Source organism: Myotis myotis, unplaced genomic scaffold (assembly GCF_014108235.1).
Source record: "Myotis myotis isolate mMyoMyo1 unplaced genomic scaffold, mMyoMyo1.p scaffold_m19_p_12, whole genome shotgun sequence".
NCBI lineage: Eukaryota > Metazoa > Chordata > Mammalia > Chiroptera > Vespertilionidae > Myotis > Myotis myotis.
Window position 1 is genome coordinate 53838078 of NW_023416316.1, and position 20483 is coordinate 53858560.

General features: G+C 38.6%; 1 protein-coding gene across 1 annotated transcript in view; it reads left to right on the plus strand.

Annotated features, from left to right (window-relative positions):
• Positions 1-19267, plus strand: part of LURAP1L (leucine rich adaptor protein 1 like) — a 46664-nt gene extending 27397 nt beyond the window's left edge. The window contains exon 2 of the mRNA XM_036331162.1: positions 18755-19267. Coding sequence (XP_036187055.1) covers positions 18755-19129 — 375 coding nt within the window. The 3' untranslated portion in view covers positions 19130-19267. The remainder of the gene's footprint in view (positions 1-18754) is intronic.
• The last annotated feature ends 1216 nt before the right edge of the window (positions 19268-20483 follow it).

A 20483-nucleotide genomic window follows, 5' to 3' on the forward strand; every position in this document is an offset into this window, starting at 1 on the left:
AGAGCTGCAGGGTGATCAGGGAGTTTGGGCACTGCCCCCTGTCATGCTGATCCCGGTGCTGGGAGGCATATTACCCTTTTACTATATAGGATAGAGGCCTGGTGCACGGATGGGGGCCCGCTGGTTTGCCCTGAAGGGTGTCCTGGATCAGGGTGGGGGTCCCCACTGGGATGCCTGGCCAGCCTGGGTGAGGGGCTGAGGGCTGTTTTCAGGCTGGCAGGTGACTGAAGCTCCCAACCGCTCCTTTTTTTCTTTTCTTTTTTTTATTCTGGGCCAGCTTTAGCCTGGCTCCAGCTCTGAGGCCTCTGCTGCTGAAAGCAGGTATCTGGTTTGTTTGGGTTCTATAATCGAAACACTGTATCAGCTCCAGCTCTGAGATCCCAGCTGGCTGAAAGCAGGTTTCTGGGGGTTTTGTTTAGCTCAGGGGTGGGCAAACTTTTTGACTCGAGGGCCACAATGGGTTTTTAAACTGGACCGGAGGGCCGGAACAAAAGCATGGATGGAGTGTTTGTGTGGACTAATAGAAATTCAAAGTAAACATCATTACATAAAAGGGTACGGTCTTTTTTTTTTTTTTTAGTTTTATTCATTTCAAACAGGCTGGATCCGGCCCGCGGGCTGTAGTTTGCCCATGGCTGGTTTAGCTTCTATATTTGTAACAATGTTTCAAACTGCAAGCTCAGAGGCCGGCAGCGGCAGGTGGGGAACGTTGGAGTCCTCCGTCACTGAAGCAAGCAAGCCTCATGTTCAGTTTAAGCTGCCTGGCTGCCGGCCGCCATCTTGGCTGGCAGTTAATTTGCATATCACCCTGATTAGCCAATGGGAAGGGTAGCGGATGTACAGCCAATTACCATGTTTCTCTTTTATTAGATAGGATTGTTTATTTTCCTTATGAGCAACTGTAAATCTACTTTTGCCCTAGACTTGTTAATGAATACTTATGCAGGCCAGTGCCTCTTTAATCCAAGTTGTAGAATTGTATCTTTTTATTTTTTTAAATATGTTTTTTTATTGATTTCAGATAGTAAGGGAGAGGGAGAGAGAGATAGAAACATCAATGATAAGAATCTTTGATCAGCTGTCTCCCGCACACCCCCTATTGGAGATCCAGCCCACAACCCAGGCATGTGCCATTGACCGGAATCGAACCTCAAACTCTTTAGTCCACAGGCCAACACTCTATGCAAACCAGCTAGGGCTAGAATTGTATTTTTTTAAAAAGATGATTCATTTTTAACCAATCCTAAATTGTCAACAGAAAGTTGATAGAATATTAAAGGCTAATACCACACTGATCATAGCACAATATAGATTAGAAAATTGATGTAGAGAAAAAAATAAGTAATATTAAAACCTATGAAGCTAATTAGGGGAAGAATTGCATGGTATTTCTGGTTTTAAATATCCAAACCCATACTTTTTTCTAGGGTACCGATCTGTTTGGGATACCATTTTCCTACACTGTTTTTATTTTGGACTTCATAAGAATACTAGAGGCCTGATGCACAAAATTCGTGCAAGGGTCTCGGCCCTCACAGCCGCGTCTTCGTCTGAAAGGTTGTCTGGACGGTCGATCTGCTATTTGGTCTAATTAGCATATTAGCTCTTTATTATATAGGATTGCAAAGAAATGCCCAAACATACTGAGTCAAAAAGAAAAACAAACAAAAACAAAATAAAACAATATATATTATAATATATATATATACATATATATATATATATTGTTTTATTTGATTTTACGGAAAGCACTTAGGTAAACTATTTCTATATGATTATAATAAATTATATTATGATAGAAAACAATATCAAGTTATGAGTCGGCATAATCAATGTATGAGCATGAATCTGTTAAGATCATCTGACTGTCTTATATCTTTGTAATTTTCACAATGGAAAAAAAACAAAAAAAACAGTGCCTGTGTGGTAGTTTCTCTTGACAAACTCAAACAGAAGATAAAATTTAGTTTTGACTAGGCATAGAGCTAATTTTGATACCTAAGGTATAAAAGCAACTGAAAATATTTAGGGTTTTACATAATGATAATTATGTAATTCTTATTATTGGTACAAAAATATTTTCCTAACGAGTATAAGCTGAGAAAGTGATCTCCTAATTACTATAATAATCATACTGCAATTCCACATAGCACCTTTCATTCAAGACCATCTATTACTAATTGTTATAATTATAAATAATCATCACACGCTATGGATGTAGCTGCATCTCTCTGAAGTAGCATCAGGATGCTATTTTAATGGCAGTTAAGTATAGTAAAGCTGGCAAGAGCTGCTCAGAAACTTGCTCATGAAGTGAATTAGCAGTATCTAGAAGTATTTCTTAGAAATATGTATCCTGTTCCTTAGCATGGGGCACCAGGTCTTTTTTTTTTTCCTCCTAATGGGAAATCTGGGATTCTCTAATCATCCATCATTTTAAGAAACTTTTACTACATTATCTTCACTAAACTGCTATTAGAATACAGCTTACAAAGGAACGTTTGTTTTAAGAACATTTTTAAATGGACTCAACTAAAACAAAGTGTGTTTAGCAATTAGGTGAGGAATAATTAATATGACTGCATTTGAAAGGCAAGAAACATACTTCTTTTGTGTCCATTAAAAGCACAAAACAGGAAAAATACACAGACCTCAGAGAAACTTAAGTATGTCCCTAAATTGGGAGAACAAGTCAAAACCCAAGAGGAAGAACATATTTGTCATGAGAATTTTAAGAACAATGAGATGGGGTTTATGGGCAGGAAATGGGAGATCAGAATAAGAATTTGGAGTCAAGACCTCTGCCTTTCTATGTCAGATACTTGAAAAGCACTTCACCCCATCTTTGCTTCTGATGGAAAATAGCCTCACTTCCCATATACAGATGGACTCTGAATTCTCAGCAGATTCTCCCCAAGACTGAATCTACCACTTTGGATTCTGGAAAATGAAATAATAGCTTACTCACACTTTAGCAAAATTATTTTTGGAAGAGGTAGCATCTGCTCCAGAAAGCAATGGCCTCATGTCAATCTAAGCTGCAGTCCTTGTCTAATTTCCTTAGACAGTCAAGTTATTTTTTTCTTTAACATCATTTGTTGTTGCAATTAATAAATGTTTGCCCAAACAGGTCTGAGATCCTAATGAAACCCCCTTACGCTCTTTTAGGTCAACTCCAAGTCAGTAACCCAGATCACAGCAGTGAGGTAGTACTCTCATAAAGAGCTCCTGTTTAAGACAATGCACTGAGCTGTTCTATGGGATGGACCATCGCATCATTGCTGAGTGATCCTTGCTCAACACTTCAGACATGGCATGCCTCCAGATTACCTTCCCACATTACCCTCAGTCTCTCTAGCTGGCTTGCCACTTCCTGAGCATGACATGAACTTTTACTTACTGTATGTATGTATGTATGTATGTATGTATGTATGTAACTTTCACCTCTTTAGGCCTTCACTGACTTTCCTCATTGCAGCTTCAAATAATTAGGTCTTTCGTTGCATAGGCCACCCCATACCCACTTCTCTCTATCCAGATCCATTTTTCAAAATTATTCAACTGCCATATATTCTTTTCCCAAAGAACATTAACCCATACTTATCCTCTGCTACACGTACATAATGTACCTGTTTTTTCCTCTCTCATCCATTTCTTCACTCAACATATGTTTACTGATTTGCCATGTACCAATAATCCTAGTTAGGAACTAAGATTGATGACCTGGATAATGTGGATCAGTGGTTGAATATCAACCCATGAAGCAGGAGGTCACAGTTCGATTCCAAGTCAGGTCACAATCCCTAGTAGGGGGTGTGCAGGAGGCAGCCAATTACTGATTCCCTCTCATCATTGATGTTTCGATCCCTCTCTCCCTCTCCCTTCCTCTCTCTGAAATGAATACAAACATATTAAAACATATACACACACACACAAAAACAACACGAAAGAAACTAGAATTGATGGATAGGATAGACCCACTGCATTAAAGGAGTTAATTCATGCTTAACACTTTTTTGTCAGTTGTCTTTATATTCAGTTGTTACCTATGTGCTTTTTTCTCCCATATCTTTAAAATTTCTCTATCTTGAAAATTCCCTTGTTCACATGTAAACTCTTTCTAATGTAGTCATCTCTCAGAATCAAACTCTAAGATTATTTTAACTATGCTCCATTAGACACATAGATAAATCTCATTTTTTGTGCAAACTGTAGGCTGATCATACACTGTTAATGTGCTATACCCAGGAATCAAGACATTTTAGGGCTGGAAGGAATTTTAAAGATGATCTCCAGTATTCTCATCTAACAGACAGAAAAACAGAGGCTTGGGAAGATTAGGTTGATAACTTGTTACAAGTCACTGGTTGTTAGTAATGGAACCAAGACCAGAACCAAAATTTTATTTTCCTTGCTAGTCTCACTAAACTACATCATCATTTGGTAGTTGGGTCACAGGCATCATTGGAGTAAATAAATAAATAAATCAGCCATCACCTCTGTTTTAAATTTCTTTGATTATCATTTCTCCTGGAAATAGATCAATATAGATATAAACATAACAAAATACATCACATTTCAAGGAGAGCAAACTCTCACATATCTAGGTAAAATCATCTACATTAATTAGAGTAAAATTTTAGGAGCATACTAAAGAAAAAATGAATGTAATATTTTAGGCAATCAATATTTTATTTTAATGTCTATAATACATTTTATTTAAAATAAATCAAACAATAATTTTTAAATGGTATCATGCAAAGGAATAGTTTAAACACTTTCATTTCTAAAAGACTAAAGAGAGTAGCACATAAATTTAGTCCTTGACAATCTTCAAGTGCCAGAGATATCATTAAGTTATTTGTGGAAAATAAAATGTGGACAGCTCAATAAGATTATGAACACTGAGTTATCACAATTCTTGGTATGTGCTCAATCACATATAATCAGAGAGATAAATCCACTGGAAATAACAAATCCATTCCTTCCTCATAGAATTCACCTTGGTTCACACTGAGAAGACAGTTTATTCTTATTTGAAATATTAAATTTAGGGTATTAAATGTTCTCTTATGCAATACAGGTAAAATAAAGAAGATAAGAAGTGATTAAAGATTTTTTAAAAAGTTAGAACTAGGGACAGATACTTAACAGAAACTTTTGTTGCAACACTTTTAAGTTTCTTTACATCACCTGCGTTATCTGTACTGCTCTGGGCCCAAATGCCTTTGTGCCAGATCTAACAGATTTCTGTCTGTAGCTACCTTTTTCAAAACAACAACAACAAAATAACAGTCAAAAACATGACTCATACAAATAACTCACCTATAGGCTAAATATTTATTTAATTCTTTAGTGAGGTGAACCATCAGGATGGAAAAGATGGATAAAGGAAGGAATAGAGGCAGAGGACAAATAGTCCATTGGAAAGATATGCTGAGGAAATAAGCTCACCAGGAAGCACCTTTTTTTTTATACCTGCAAGTCTGGGAACCCACAGCAACAGAATATCTAAATCCAGCGTGGCTGTTTTTGTAAAAATTTTTATTGGAACACCGGCACGCCCAATCATTTACCAAGACTGCTATCTACCAGTCATCCAAGGCACTTGCCCAGGGGCCTTGCAGAGACTTCAAAGAATATTTTGGGGGTAAAAGACATCTTAAATGATTTTCAACCTGAATTTAGGGTTTTTTTCTTCAGAAGGCAAAATTAAAAGGGTTTAAGTGTTATTTGAGTAGATTTAATTATTTGATTAAAGCACTCTCAGATGTGTCTGAACACAAGGAATAGCTATAGTTTGGAGTAAGAGTACAACATAATTTTAATTAACCTCCTTTTTTTTTTTTTTTTTTTTTTTTCTCTCTCTCTCTCTCTCTCTCTCTCTCTCTCTCTGTCTCTTTAAGCTAGGACAAAGCACTGAAACTTTCAGGTTAGATACTACGGAATCTCTATCTGAGCAGATAACAGAAAATAATAACTTTTTACTATCTCTCCACAAGAGCAAACTAAATTCTTCTAAGCCAATTTTTCATTCCAACAGAGGACAAAGAAAAGAAAAATAGTTCTAGCTTTGCATTCATACATTTATTGACAAGCTCCTTTGAAAACTTCTCCTAATAAGTCCATCTAAACTGAGCAAATTTTACCAACATTTTTATATATTTTATTACTTTCAGAATTATTATTTGTAGATATTAGGATTCAAGGCAAACAGATTTTATGTTTGTTTGTTTTGTATATTCAGTTTTCTACATCAAGTCAAGTTCCGTCCTTCACTATGTTCTTTCACATTCTGAACAATTTGCCTGGCCGGCGTGGCTCAGTGGTTGAGCATCGACCTATGAACCAGAAGGTCATGGTTCAATTTGCGGTCAGGGGGGATGTGCAGGAGACAGCTGATCAATGAGTCTCTCCCATCATCGGTGTTGCTATTTCTCTTCCTCTCTGAAATAATTTTCATTAAGAATAAAAAACTTTCCTTTTTGATATACAAAACCATATTTTTGTCACAGTTCTTTACCATGATTATTCCCAGTGTAGTCTCAACTGCATGACTAAGCTATCATTTTTTAATCAAATTTACGAATCTTTCAGAGAGAAACTGTAGAATAATCAAAGTCTGTCATATACATGTTAGCATTTTAGCAGTCCAGCAAAGCTTATAAACTATATTATAAGACCTCCACAGCCAAAAACATATTTTTCACACCTTTGTAGATGGCAAAATTAATATGTTCATTAAAATGACCCAAAGATATAGTCACTTTATTACTATAAAATAAAAGCAAAGATATCAGCCCTAGTCAGTTTGGCTCAGTGGCTAGAGTCTTCAGCCCAAGCACTTGAAGGGTCCCTAGTTCAGTTCCAATCAAGGGCATGTACCTCAGTTGCAGGCTTGATCTCAGTCCCTGGACGGGTCTGGGAGGCAACCAATCGATGTGTCTCTCTCACATTGATGTTTCTCTCTCTCTCTGTTTCTCTCCTTTTCCTTCCATGCTTTTTAAAAACCAATGGTAAAATATCCTCAGGTGAGGATTAACAACAACAAACAAAGATATCAATAACAATTGGTGACCAGTGTTTCAATAGTCTGTCCTCCTTAGAAATTATACACATACCCATATGTTTTTGTTTATTAACTTGATATTACTCTAAGTTCTAAATTAATAAATATCTTGCAAATTATGTTTAACTTGGTACAGTACAGAAAATTATTACAGTTGAATTAAAAAGACTAAGAAAGAATTATAATTACATATATTTTAGAATACATATTTGCATATTTTCTTAATCTTACATAATATATGGAAGTCACATTAGTTTATCAGTAACCCAGTATAATAAATTTAGGAAGTTAAAATTAACTAGTCTCCTTATTAGGTAATAAATCCAAATCTCAAACAATTAAATTATGTTTATTCCCCATATTGAAGAAATCAAGAAAAAGACACTTAGCTATTTATAACCTAAAATTATGAAAACAATTCATCTCTAAGGATTCACTTTGATTCTTCTACAAAAATGCTTCTGAGTTAGTATTGTCTGTAAGGAAGTTTTATTGTTGTTTTTGCTTTAAAAGGTCAGTGCATTCAGTGTATTAGAGTTCTTTTTTTTTCTTCTTGCTTAAAATTCTGGTAATATTAAATTTTTGCAAGTATTTGTTAGCCTCTATAATTAGATTTTTTTTTCTTAAGAGACTGTCTAATTTAATTCATTAATGTACTCTAGATGTAGAAAAATATTTCATTTTCTAATCATAAGCAGTAAAAGGTTTTTTCGATTAAATGCTCCACCATCAACAGGACTTGAAACTTCAATTCTACCACCTCAGGCACAGGGCACTAGAAAACACAGAGCACACAGGCTCAAAGGGTTGTTCTCCTACTCCGTGGAAACAGAATATTTCCTACGTGGATCTGAGCGCACCGATGGACAAACAATATAGACCAACTAGCATATTTGTTGTTGGCCAAGAATCTGAAACAACAGCAGCTAAACAAGCCAGAACAAAAAGAACCAGACCAGAAGAAAACTGAAAGTCAGAAAAGGTCAAGTTCTATTTCTGTTGGTGAGTCACTCCAGAAGTCTCTTTGTGGGCAACTCTGCTTAACTAGTCCCAGCAGGTAAGCAAAGTCTAATGTTCAAAAAGATGAAAACATGACTCTCTTACAAACCCAGAGGGAGCACATGTCGCAGATTTACTTAGCTCATTTAATGAGAGAACCAGCAGGATGGTGTGGACGTGAGAAACGTCCAAACACGTAGAGAATTTTATATTAGAGTTTACATGAGCAAAAAATGACAATAATTGCTGGGAAGCAAGATCTCAAATGCTCCAGGGAATGACAGTTTTGAAATTAACAAGGAAGATTACTTTCTCCAAGCAAGGTGGGGATTAGATTACTGGATAGTTAACAAGATTATGTGCTCTCTTGAGGGTGGTTATGCTTATTTCAAAGGTGTGGTTAACCTAGATGCACTCAAAAAAATGTACAGGTCTTGCTTAAGGCCAAGATAAACCTGCTAAAGAAGTTGTATGCCTAGGGCATGACTGCCAAGCATGGCCTTCCCAGTTAGGCGTTTGTGATCAGGTCACCCTGTGAGATTACTTTCTGGTGATCATGTGGCTGGTTCAAAAGAGAATTAGAGGAAAGGTTGATATATTTTCTGAAAAAGACATATGAAATCATTCTGTTAAGTTAGAGTTTCTCTGAGCAAATGTTTAATTTCCAGCAGGATAATAAAACCATAACCTTTGAGATTATTTTTTAGCTAGACAAAAGTCATTTTCATGTCATCCGGACACAAATCTATAAGCCAAGTTCTAACTTGATAAATCTGGGCCAAATTAATAGTAAATAGCAGGTCACATAAGAGTAATCCCATAGATAATTAAAATAATGCTTTGCTGGGCCTCTAAGGCCCTCAAAGAGATATTCAAATTATTTACATATCTTCAAGGCCATTGATTCTCTCTTTGGTTGTGTCCAGTCTACTGAAATATTCATTTACATTACAGTGTTTTTTACTTAGAGAATTTCCTTTTGAGTCTTTGGATTTCCATCTTCCTGCTTTTTTTTTTAACCACCTGTTCTTGCATATTGCCCATGCAAGAACATATTGTTATTAGATCCCTTAGCATATTAGCATAACTATTTTAAATTTTCAGTCTAATAATTCCAAAATCTGTGCCATATCTGAGTCTATCATTTCTCTTTTGGGTATTAAACCACCTTTTTTTGGAAGAAGAAAGGTTAGCCTGTGGGAGATGCAGATGGCCCTCAATGAACATGTTTTTGTCTTCATCAATAAATATTTACCTATTTGTTCTATGTTTTACTTTTTTCAAACTATAAAACAATGTATTAATAGAGTAGCATTCCATCAATAGGGTGGTCCATTAGCCGTTACCCAAAATTATCCACAAGTAAAAAGATCTCAGGCACTTGCTACTCAAAGTGTGGTCCATTTACCCAAAGCATTGGTGTATTCCTTATTCATGCTGCATAACATTCTAAACCTTGGCAAGGTAAACAGCAAACGTTATCTGACAGCTTCTGTGGGTAAGAGTTTGGGCACAGATTCACGGAGTGCCTCCGGCTCAGAGTTTCTTAGCATGAAGTCTGCAATCACCCTGTCTGTTTGGGCTGCAGTCACCTTAAGGCTGGATTCAGGGAGGACCTGCTTCCAAACTCATTCCCACCACCTGTAGCAGTTGGCAGCCTCGCTTCTGGCTTAGCTGTTGTCCAGTGATAGTAGTTTCTTATCATGTAAATCTCACAAGAGAACAGCCCACAGCCTGGCAGATGGCTCTCATTAGAGCAAGTAATATGCCCAGACAGAAACCACAGTCTTTTGGTTACCGTTTTTCAGGAGTGACATCCCATCATTTCACCATATTCTGTTCCTCAGAAACCAGCTGATAGGCCAGTTCACAAACAAGGGCAGGGAACTCTGCAAAGATGTAGATACACCGGGAGAAGTGGGGGGTCTTGGCAGATATCTGAGAGGTTGCTATCTCTACTGGCATCAGCTGGGAACTTGTTAGAAATGCAGGATGACAGAACAGTGAAGAGAATCTGAATTTGAACAAGATTCCACAGTGATCTGTATGCATATTAAAGGTTGAGAAGAGCTGTTCTAGAGCGCAAAGCTCTTGCACCTTATCCTGTTGCACAGAATATTTCCTCACCTAATTTTACTCAGTTAATATTACTTTCTAATGAGTGCAAAGATAAGTCTTCCTTGCAGTGCAGTAGCCCCCTACTCAACACATCGGAAAAAACTATGGCTGCAGATAGCAGGTTAGAAATAGAATTAAGAGAATGAGGAAGAAAAGGGGGGCATAAGGACTGACAAACAGATCTAATCTGAAAATCAATAAATCACTAAAAAAAAAAAATTACTGAAAGAGACGATTACATATTTGGGTGGGAAGGATGTCTGGAATCATGTAAAAAAGGGACTCTGATGCTATTTCCTCAGCACCCTTAAGTGCACTGCTGAGTAACTATGCATTAGAAATATTCTGTTTATACTTGATTCTGCATGGTTCTATTTACCTAGAGAAGTGTGTAGCATATTTTATTAGAAATATATCCAGCAAAAATTATAATATCAAAGCACAAATACTTGACTTTCAGATCTATTATTCCTTTACTAAGTACATTTTATACCTCAGTGATGCTTAAAAAATAATTTATATTCAATATTTGAAATCTTTTCATAAAAAATACTAATAACTTTTACCTGGCCAATGTGGCTCAGTGGTTGAGCATCGACCTATGCACCAAAGAGGTCACCAGTTCGATTTCCCCGTCAAGACACATGCCCGGGTTGTAGGCTCCATCCCCAGTAAGGGGTGCACAGGAGGCAGCCAATCGATGTTGATGTTTCTCTCTCATTGATGCTTCTATCTCTCCTCCCTTCCTTTCTCTCTAAAATCAATAAAAACATTTTTAAAAAAACACTGATAACTTTGGTGTAAACATTTTACATTTTCCTCAAATTCTAGTTATTGGAAAAGATAAATTACATAGCAGCGGTTCTCAACCTCTGGGTCGTGACTCCTTTGGGGGTTGAATGACCCTTTCACAGGGGTCGCCTAAGACCATCGGAAAACAAATATATAATTACATATTGGTTTTGTGATTAATCACTATGCTTTAATTATGTTCAATTTGTAACAATGAAAATATATCCTGCATATCAGATATTTACATTTGGATTCATACAGTAGCAAAATTACAGTTATGAAGTAGCAACGAAAATAATTTTATGGTTGGGGGTTACCACAACATGAGGGACTGTATTAAAGGGTTGCGGCATTAGGAAGGTTGAGAACCACTGCTTTATAGGAAAATAAATGCCCTAAGGGAGAAATGAAAGCCTCTGATCTACTTATCAAAAAATGTGGTAGGTTAGGTTAAGCCTTTATTCTGCACCTTCAGTCGGATACTAGAGCCAACTCCTATTGGCCTGTGTGACCTGTTTGCTAAATTTTCAGTTTTATGAACTAGTTTTTAGTCACAGTCACTCTTACACCTTAAAGTGTGTATTTATATAAACCTACAAATGAATAAGTTATGTGAAAAGTAAGGTAATAAGTACTCAAAACACATTACTTGGTAATTATTTACTACATTTTACTATTAGTTATTTTCTGAGGTTATTTAAAACATTTATTATTTCTATTGGGTGAAATACTATCTAATGCTGAACTACTGAGAATCTCTTACCAACCCTATGCCTAGTTATATCACATTGGTAGATTGAAGCTGACCATGGTAGGAGTATTGACAGCACAGAAACTGGAAGACACTATAAATCAGAACTTGACCTTTATTTTGTGGCCATAAAACAGTGATGGGGAAAATGTGAATACTGCAGATTAAACTGAAAAGGGGGCCGAGTCTTTAGCTATTACATATGAACAGCACACGCAGAAAGGGAACTATTCTTCACATATTCAAAACCCATTATCCAATTTAGCAAAGTTGCTCACACCACTGACCAACCAGCAAGGTGCAGACATAACGAGTGCCGAGGCACATATAACAGGTTTCAGTTTAGCACATATAATTTGTACTGGTGTGAAAAATAGTTTAACAGTAGATCACGTATGAGATTTAATGACAGAATTATTGAGAAAAGAGCTCGTGGATTAGGAGCAATTCCATTTGTTGAATTGTGGCTGAACTGCAACCACAGGTTCAGTTTAGCAAAAATGAACAAACGCATTCTCTGAGACTCAATTAGTTACATGAAATTCACAAGAAAAGGCGCTACATATTTTAGTGTTATTTGTAAAGTGTGTGCTACACATCTTTTATGCTGGTACAATTTCTATTACGTGTGTGTGTGTGTGTAGTTTTCCAGGGAGCCAGTTGTTAAGCATCTACCACCTCATCTTCCCTTCCCTCCCACTGTAAGCACAGCTACTACATATCACAGAGGAGCACTTTACATATCCCAGTCTTCCATGTAAAAATACCATTTTAAGTTCTAAATTATAAAAATGCACATGGTACAAATGTGGGGAGTCAGTGTTTCTGTTACATCATTCCAAAGAATTTCAACCCAGGTGATCACACTCTGCATGTATGTATTGAAAGCACTCAGGAAGCCAATCTCACTGCATTAGGATATGGGAAAGGAATTGACTTCACAGGCATCTAAGTATCTGATGGACCTAAAACCTGAGGGAACAAGGCTGAAAACTCCTATCCAACCAGCAGAAACCGTCCAGATCTCAGGAGCCGGCCTGGTGGCTGGAATTTATGTTTAAGACTCGGGAGGGTCACATGTGCCCCTTTCACATAAACCAGATGCAGCTTTTGAATTTAGCAAAACAACATCCACCAGTCAACTGTGCTGCTGATAGTTTTTATGTATGTAATTCCGTCTTTGGGGAAATAACTCTTCTATAAGGTCTTGGGAAAAGAGTGAACTGTTTTAGTTATTGTTCAGTTCCCCAAATAAACAACATAAATGGAGGGAGACAAAGACTGATATAAAAATGGAATCCTCTGTTGCCCAATTAGAAACAAATTGTGTTGTCAGTTTTTAACAGACTGAAAAAATGGAGGAAAAACTCTGGTGGAACCGCACAGACTTGTGGGTGGCTTGTCCCCTGAAGCATTCATTCCAAAGCAAAGGCTGTGGGTGGGAAAGCACAGTCTTCTAGACTGCACGGACACCAGCATCCTTGCGGATCCTCTGCAAAAAGAGTTAGCGGAGTGCTTCACACACAAAGCTGTTCATAAAATGCTGGAAATGTGAAGGGTTGGCAGGCAGAAAAACCTCCTGTGATCCTCAAATGGAGGATGTGGTGAATTTGGAGAGGGAGCAGATTTGGACACAAGAAGGTTATGCAAAGTGAACATGCAGATAAACTGGGATGAACTGCTGGAAAAACAATATTCCAAGCATATTTGAAACAGCTCTTTCCTTTAGTGCATACAGATGCTTTTGATTATGTTTGTATATTTAGAAATAAATATGGCTAGAAAAGAGCTTCCCCCAACTACACATCTGAAAACAATGTTGATTGGTTTCCTCTGATTTAAAACCAGGATTAGAGCATCATGTTAAAAAGCAAATCTAATCTGGCTTCCTTTCCGCTTGTTCATTATTATGGACCTGCTTGAAAAGTAGTCTTTCTCCCTTCTAATTCAGATGACAGACTGCTGGACGTTTGGGATTTAGGTCATGGATACTGTGGCTTTTACAGTAGGAATGCATAACTAAGAGATGGCTTGCTTTTATCTGATTAATCCATTCTCATAAATAAAAGGGGAGAAACAGTGAAAGAGAGCTTTGAGAGAGATATGAGAACATGGTGCTAACCCAGCCTGTAGTCGGACAAGATAGAGTAATGCCCTTATCTGGAAGACACAATTCTGCAGTTCAAGTGCACACTGCAGTCAATACACAGGCATGTTAAAGAGGATATGCATGTTTATCTTGGAGCAGAACACAATATGATTTTTATTTCAACCCAAATGGTAAGAGCTAAAATTTCTAGCACTGCATTCACATAGAGCTTAAACTTCTGGCTTTAGCCATGAGTTTTTACCAGCTAAGTCTTTTGCTGGAGATACTGAGCAGCAAAAGCGGTGCACCTTGTCTCCTCTATAATTTGCGGAATTTTCTCATAGCAGAAACAATTTAGTGAGCAAATGGCCACAGGAAAGGCAAAGAATGGGAGACAACGTCAGGGTGAGGGGAGATACTGAGATGATCTATCCTACAGAATCTTCTTATCAAATAACATCTTAATACCAAAAGCAGACACAAATGACAGCTGGGTCCCTCAGCCGAATTAAATCTTCTTTACTGGGTAGAAATCAGTCTTTGTTCACAGACTTTTACCACATCCACCGAGTCCAGTGGCTCACTGCAGCTCAGACAACACCCAGGATGTGGTTTTTTCAGGCCTATGTGCCAGGCCACTTTGCCCAAAGGTCACGTAGGTCGACAGAGGCAGTGGCAGGTTCCTCATTAACCACCACAAAAGAAGTTGGCTAGTTTGTCAACTCCCTCATTCACTGAAAACGTGACCGCATTCTCTCTTTCTGGGATTCCATTGAGCCAATTCATAACCTTTGGATTCTTTCAGTATTAAAATGAGAGTCTGAAAGAAAACATAGATCTGGAAAAGTTTATCATTAAGAATATTTGCTGTTTCAAGATCCTTCATTTCAAGTTCTGCCACAGACCCAATTCATCTCCTGTTTAAAAGTGATATGAAATGTCAGCATTCATTCCATCTAAAGTGCAGCAACTAAGGGCCAGAGTGGGAGAGAGGGAGCAGGGAGAGAGGAAGGGGCAGCCACTTTGCGGGATCAATTCGCGCAAACCTTTTCTTGGTCAATGTCCTATGTGTGTGTTTGCTCCCTTTGTGTAACTCATTGCATCAAGTGTTTGCGGAACACCTGTGCTGTGCTCGTACCCATTATTGCCTCCGAACAAACACAGTAATGTTTGGAGTGTGATTCACACCTAGAAGTCCACTTCCTTTCGGAGGTACTAGCTCGTAATCTGCACATTGAAGACAGGAGTAACCCTGCACCAGCTCCTCGGCGTCCCAATCCTGTGAATGGAGAGGCGTGGGGTTGCACGCTGGCAGCGTTTCAGTACTGAAGTGCTCTTTCCAGAAGCTGCCTCTGACCGTGACATGATTTACTTAAATAAAAAAAAAAAATTATTTTCTTCTAGAAGCAAACATGTCACTGGCCCACAGCAGAACCCAAGGGTTCTGGCAGATGGTCCAATCTGACAAAATCATTCAGCCCCTGAATGAACGCTAAGCGAGCACCTACTATGAGCCAAGACTCTTGTACGTCCTGAGCACAGAGCAGTGAAGAGGACACTCAGTCCTGTGCACTCAGTGGTACTTCCCTGCCAATGGGGGAGACAGAAAACAAGTGGACAAATAAGAAGCAGAATGATTTCAACGAGTGATAAATATGAAGGGAGCAGAAAGCCCAGAAATGTGGTGTGGGGGTTGTATATCATGTCCCTTCTCCAAAGTAGGGACACAGATTCAGATTATAAGGAGGGCCTCCCACCTCTCGCCATTCTCAGAGTAAGGTTACGGGACCTTAGAAGACCTCAGGTGAAAGAACTGCATGGTCTCCTGCCAACATAGCCTCTCTCTCTCTCTCTCTCTCTCTCTCTCTCTCTCTCTCTTACTCTCTTCTTCATCGACGGTCAGACTTCATAAGGACTGACATGAATAATAGTGAGAAAAGGCGGGGCAGCTACTGGAGGCTGCAGTGACACTGTGATTGAGTTCTGCGGTGGATTGCTCATACTTCCAAGGGTCATCAGCAGTAGCATAGCCACACCTTGGTTCCAGGAGAAAGCAGTGAGTGTGAAGCAAGCTGCCTGCAGCTCCAGGAAATGGATGGGCAGCGTGTGAACCGGCTGGCCCAGGGCTCCCACAGTGGGAAGCTGTTTACTCTCTCACCAAGGACAGAGAGTGAGACACAGTCGATCTGTGATCATGATCAGCCAGATCAACGCGTTCTAACTGACCCGCTTTCGTCAGTTTTTTTTCCCCAACTGTGGTTCAATGGCCTGTGAATGTTTGCTTTCAGAAGAAAAGAATTTTTTTATTTAAATAAATCATGTCACGGTCAAAGGAAGCTTTTGTTGCTTCATAGTCTACTCCCCTCTTATTCATATTGTGCAATGAATTTTTTTTTTAATTGTATTTGATGCAGCCGCTGTGCAGCTCAGGCAAAATTTGCTGAAATATTATCTTAAGTGTGTTTTAACCCTTGAGTGACACAGTTTTCTGGGAATGTGTATTATTATGTTTTGAGATCCCCAAATTATGACTATTTGTAAAAGAAAAAAAATCAATCATTGCTTACAACATACCTAAAAGAGATGGAAGAAATAGGAGACATGGCTTCTTTCTTAAAGGCACTTTAAATTTAGTCAAGAAACAGCTCAAAGACACAATCATAGGTAGCAATGTATGACCATACAAAATTAAGCTAAACTGTGAGAGGTAACTAATAGGACTTCAGAGGAGGCTGGAATTAGCAAGTAGGGTTGATGGAAGAGGTGGACTGGAAATAATGAATCAAACATTGAATTAATTAAACATTGGAGGATGGAGTAGATTCAGGGAGGAAGACAGTAAAAGTATTTCAAGTGAGGGGAATAGCAGGGACACACCCAGAGCTGAGCGTAGGCTGGGAGACTTGCCTGGGACAGGGCGGGAATGTGAACAGATGCAGCTGTGCTCATTTGGGAAATGGTCTCATTTACAGTGTATTGCACCAGCATTTATACTGTACCAGCAATGGGCACAGCGGGTTTTATCAGCTACAGTTGCCTGACTGGAGACATTTGCAAGACTTTGGCTCATCCTGATTTTCTATGCTCCTCAGTGGACTAAGGCAAATTGTTGCTGATTTGTAAATATTTGTCGTATTACAGTATTGTGATGGCTCATGGGGTGTATGGGTGAATTGGAACATAAAAACTGCCAGAAACTCTCCTTCCCCAACAGGTCCCTGCAAGGTCATTGAGATGACTCCACAAATAGAAAAGCTAATATATGATGATATAATGATTCCTTAATTTCTACACATTTCCCCTCTTAGACCTACTAAGTTTACATCCTTCTGTTTGTGAACACCTCAGTGAAATGATTTCACTGGTTACCTCCCACAGAATTTGTTCTCAGTGCTCTCTCGGAAAAGAGAAGGAAATCACCCAATCACTTTATTGAATATCCTATCAAAGTGAAGGGTTTTTAAATTGTACTTTGTGCTTTTAATATTTATACATCTATATTTTATCCTGTGATCTTAGATCTTTGAAGTCCCTGGTAGAAATTCCATCTCTCCTAATGTTTGTTCACCACATTCACTAAAGGCAAAGTTTGCCTTCAGTTATGGATTAACTCCTAACCAGGAAATATTTTTTACCAAAATGAATGCCTAGATTTGAAGACAATAGGTCCCTTTCTCCCTTATGGCTTGAGTCACTTGTGACCGAGTGCCTTTGAAAATTCTAGACACCTGTAAGTTTGAATTAGCCATGGATGTTAAAGAGAATTAGCAAAGCCCAGACTCTTGGGTTAAAAGATTCCAACTGAAAAAAAACAAAAACAAAAAACAGGAATCCATTTCAAACCATAAAGAATGTGACTAGGGCCCCTGGTGGCCGAACGTGTCCCTGCCTCCCAGTCCAGGCACTGAAGCCTTTATAGGAGCCCCATCTCTCCAGCTCCAAGAACAAAGGGAACGATGAGAGTTCCTGCAGCCCCCCTTTTCCCATCTTCCCCAGAACCACCGCACACCTGATGTTAGCAAGCATTCCGCTGAAGAGTAAGACCCACAAAGGAATTACGGTTTGTGGCTTTAAAGACAGATTTCTCCAAGGTAGCTTAGATCTATCAGAAGAAATACACACTGAGAAGGCACTTAGGGGAGTTTTAGAACCTTCCCAGAATTCCATATCCCAATTTTGATCGGGGCTGCCCCTGACATATTTCAAGCAAATAAATCTACAGAAACTATCTGTACACTGCATCTTGTAAAGTATATCAGCCTAGTATAATGGTATCCTTTTGGATTCAAGGAATATTACAGCAATTTGGTTCCTCTTAGAAATAGGGCATTATTGAGTACTATATATGTTCATAAATCATAAAGAGAACAGACCTCTTCTGTACTCTCAAAGCTTTTCTGTTTCTCCATCTGTAAAATGGGGATAAAAATAATATACCTGTGGTATAGAATTACTGTAACGAGTGTTGAGCTTCTATAATGATGCCTGGCACGTTATCACTCAAAAAGATAGGAGCTGCAACAAGGATTATGATAATTCCTAATTTCTACACATTTCTCCTCTCCCTGTCTCTTAGCATCCACACACATATCCTCAAGTAAACTTGGATAAACTATTAATTGGGCCAAAGAGAGCATACGTGTTTTAGCTGGAACCTGATATTCAGTATGAAATTTCCAGGCATCTTGGTCAGGGTCAGGGATGCAGTGGGAGTTTCATTGTCTCTTTTGGAGCCTGATGCGTCCGGCAGGAAGCGAGTTCCTTGATTATGACTCCCGCCATGGGTCAGCCGTTTTCAAAAACATCCTGAGATCGAGTGAATTTAGTCTACGAGTTTAAAATCACGGGCTGAAGAAGAAAGAATCCAAATGCATGTTGGGTCTTTCACGAACGTAGACTCACTGGAAGGTCTTTCCTCTCTCCCTCTTCTCTGCAGGTTAATCTCAGAGCCACGGACGCCAGGCTCATGCGCCAGCTGCTTGTGATCAACGAGAGCATTGAGTCCATCAAGTGGATGATTGAAGAGAAAGCCACCATCACCAGCCGAGGCAGCAGTCTCAGTGGCAGCCTGTGCAGCTTACTGGAGAGTCAGAGCACCTCCCTCCACGGCAGCTACAATAGCCTACACGATGGCAGCGACGGGCTGGATGGCATCTCCGTGGGGAGCTATCTGGACACCTTGGCAGATGATGTGCCAGGCCATCACACCCCATCAGACTTGGACCAGTTCAGTGACAGCTCCGTAACGGAGGACTCCCAAGCACTGCGCAAGCATCCCAAATTGGATTCTGAATACTACTGCTTTGGCTGATGACCCAGGTTTTTTGCATGGGATTAGTGTGCAATTAACTTGTATTTATCTCTCTTCTCTGCTGCTATATTTTTGGTGTGATTTTTTTTTTTACATGATAACCTTTAAAAAAAAAAGAAGCATATTTTGAAACTGCTTGATGATATTTCTGTTGCTCCTAATATTTCTAATCTGGATTCATCTATTTTTCTCTTTTACATCTCTATTTTTATTTATTACAATGATTTTTTTTCCTCTCCCTTCTTTTCCAGTGGCACAAAGAAAGAAGGGGGAAAGAATAAGCAATAATTATGTTTTTGCTTTTGTTTTCAGAGCAAGGGGTCAGGGATTACATCAAAAACTTTGCTAAATTTTGCAATAAACCAAAGTCTGATAACAGCTAATTTTGTTGCTTGCATTCCTAAATGATTCAAAGTGTCATTGTCTAGAAGATACTGAGGTTTATTACTGTTTATAGAGTAGATTGAACAAAATGTCTGGGACCAAGTTAGGTATTATTTCCAGTCCACAACTTCCTAGCATAAAAATCAACAAAACTGTTAGTCACGTATTTTTATGGCAATCATTTGGAAGACTCAACGATATGAAATCTATTCAGTTCAACTTTGTGTTCATAGTCTTGATCAGCACTTTCTCATCAGTGATTCCTTTATTTATTTTTTTATTTTTATTTTTTTTAATCCTCACCCAAAGATATTTTCCCATTGATTTTTAGAGAGAGTGGAAGAGAGAGGGAAAGACAGAGAGAAATATCAATGTGAGAGAAACACATCAATCGGTTGCCTCCTGCATGAGCCCTGACCAGGGCCCAGGCCAGGGAGGAGCCTGCAACGGAGGTACATGCCCTTGACCGGAATCAACCTGGGACCCTTTGGTCCGCAGGCTGACGCTCTATCTACTGAGCCAAACTGGCTAGGGCTTCTCATCAGTGATGCTAACTGAAACGGTAGACTATGTTGTGTGGTAATATTTGATTCTCCCAAATTTCAAAGATAATTGAGATGAGATATGATGGTGATTAGAGGTTAAGCCTCAGGGGTGAGGAACATCTGGCCCGCAGGCCATATAACGCCCTGAAATCATTTGGTCTGGCCCTGCTAAGGCATTAGGGGTGAGTTAATTAAATGTTTAATCAAATATATCAGCTAATTCTTAAGTTGATAACTTTGTGTGTCCTTCGAATGATGTTATAAATACCCAAATGGCCTTTGGTTGAAAAATGATTCCCCACCCCTGGGTTAGGGGGTCCTAAATTTAATTGTATTTTGAGATTTTCTTAACATTCACTTATATGCATTTTGCAATTGCAATCAGATATATAAAAACTTAGAGAATACATATGAATGGATGGATA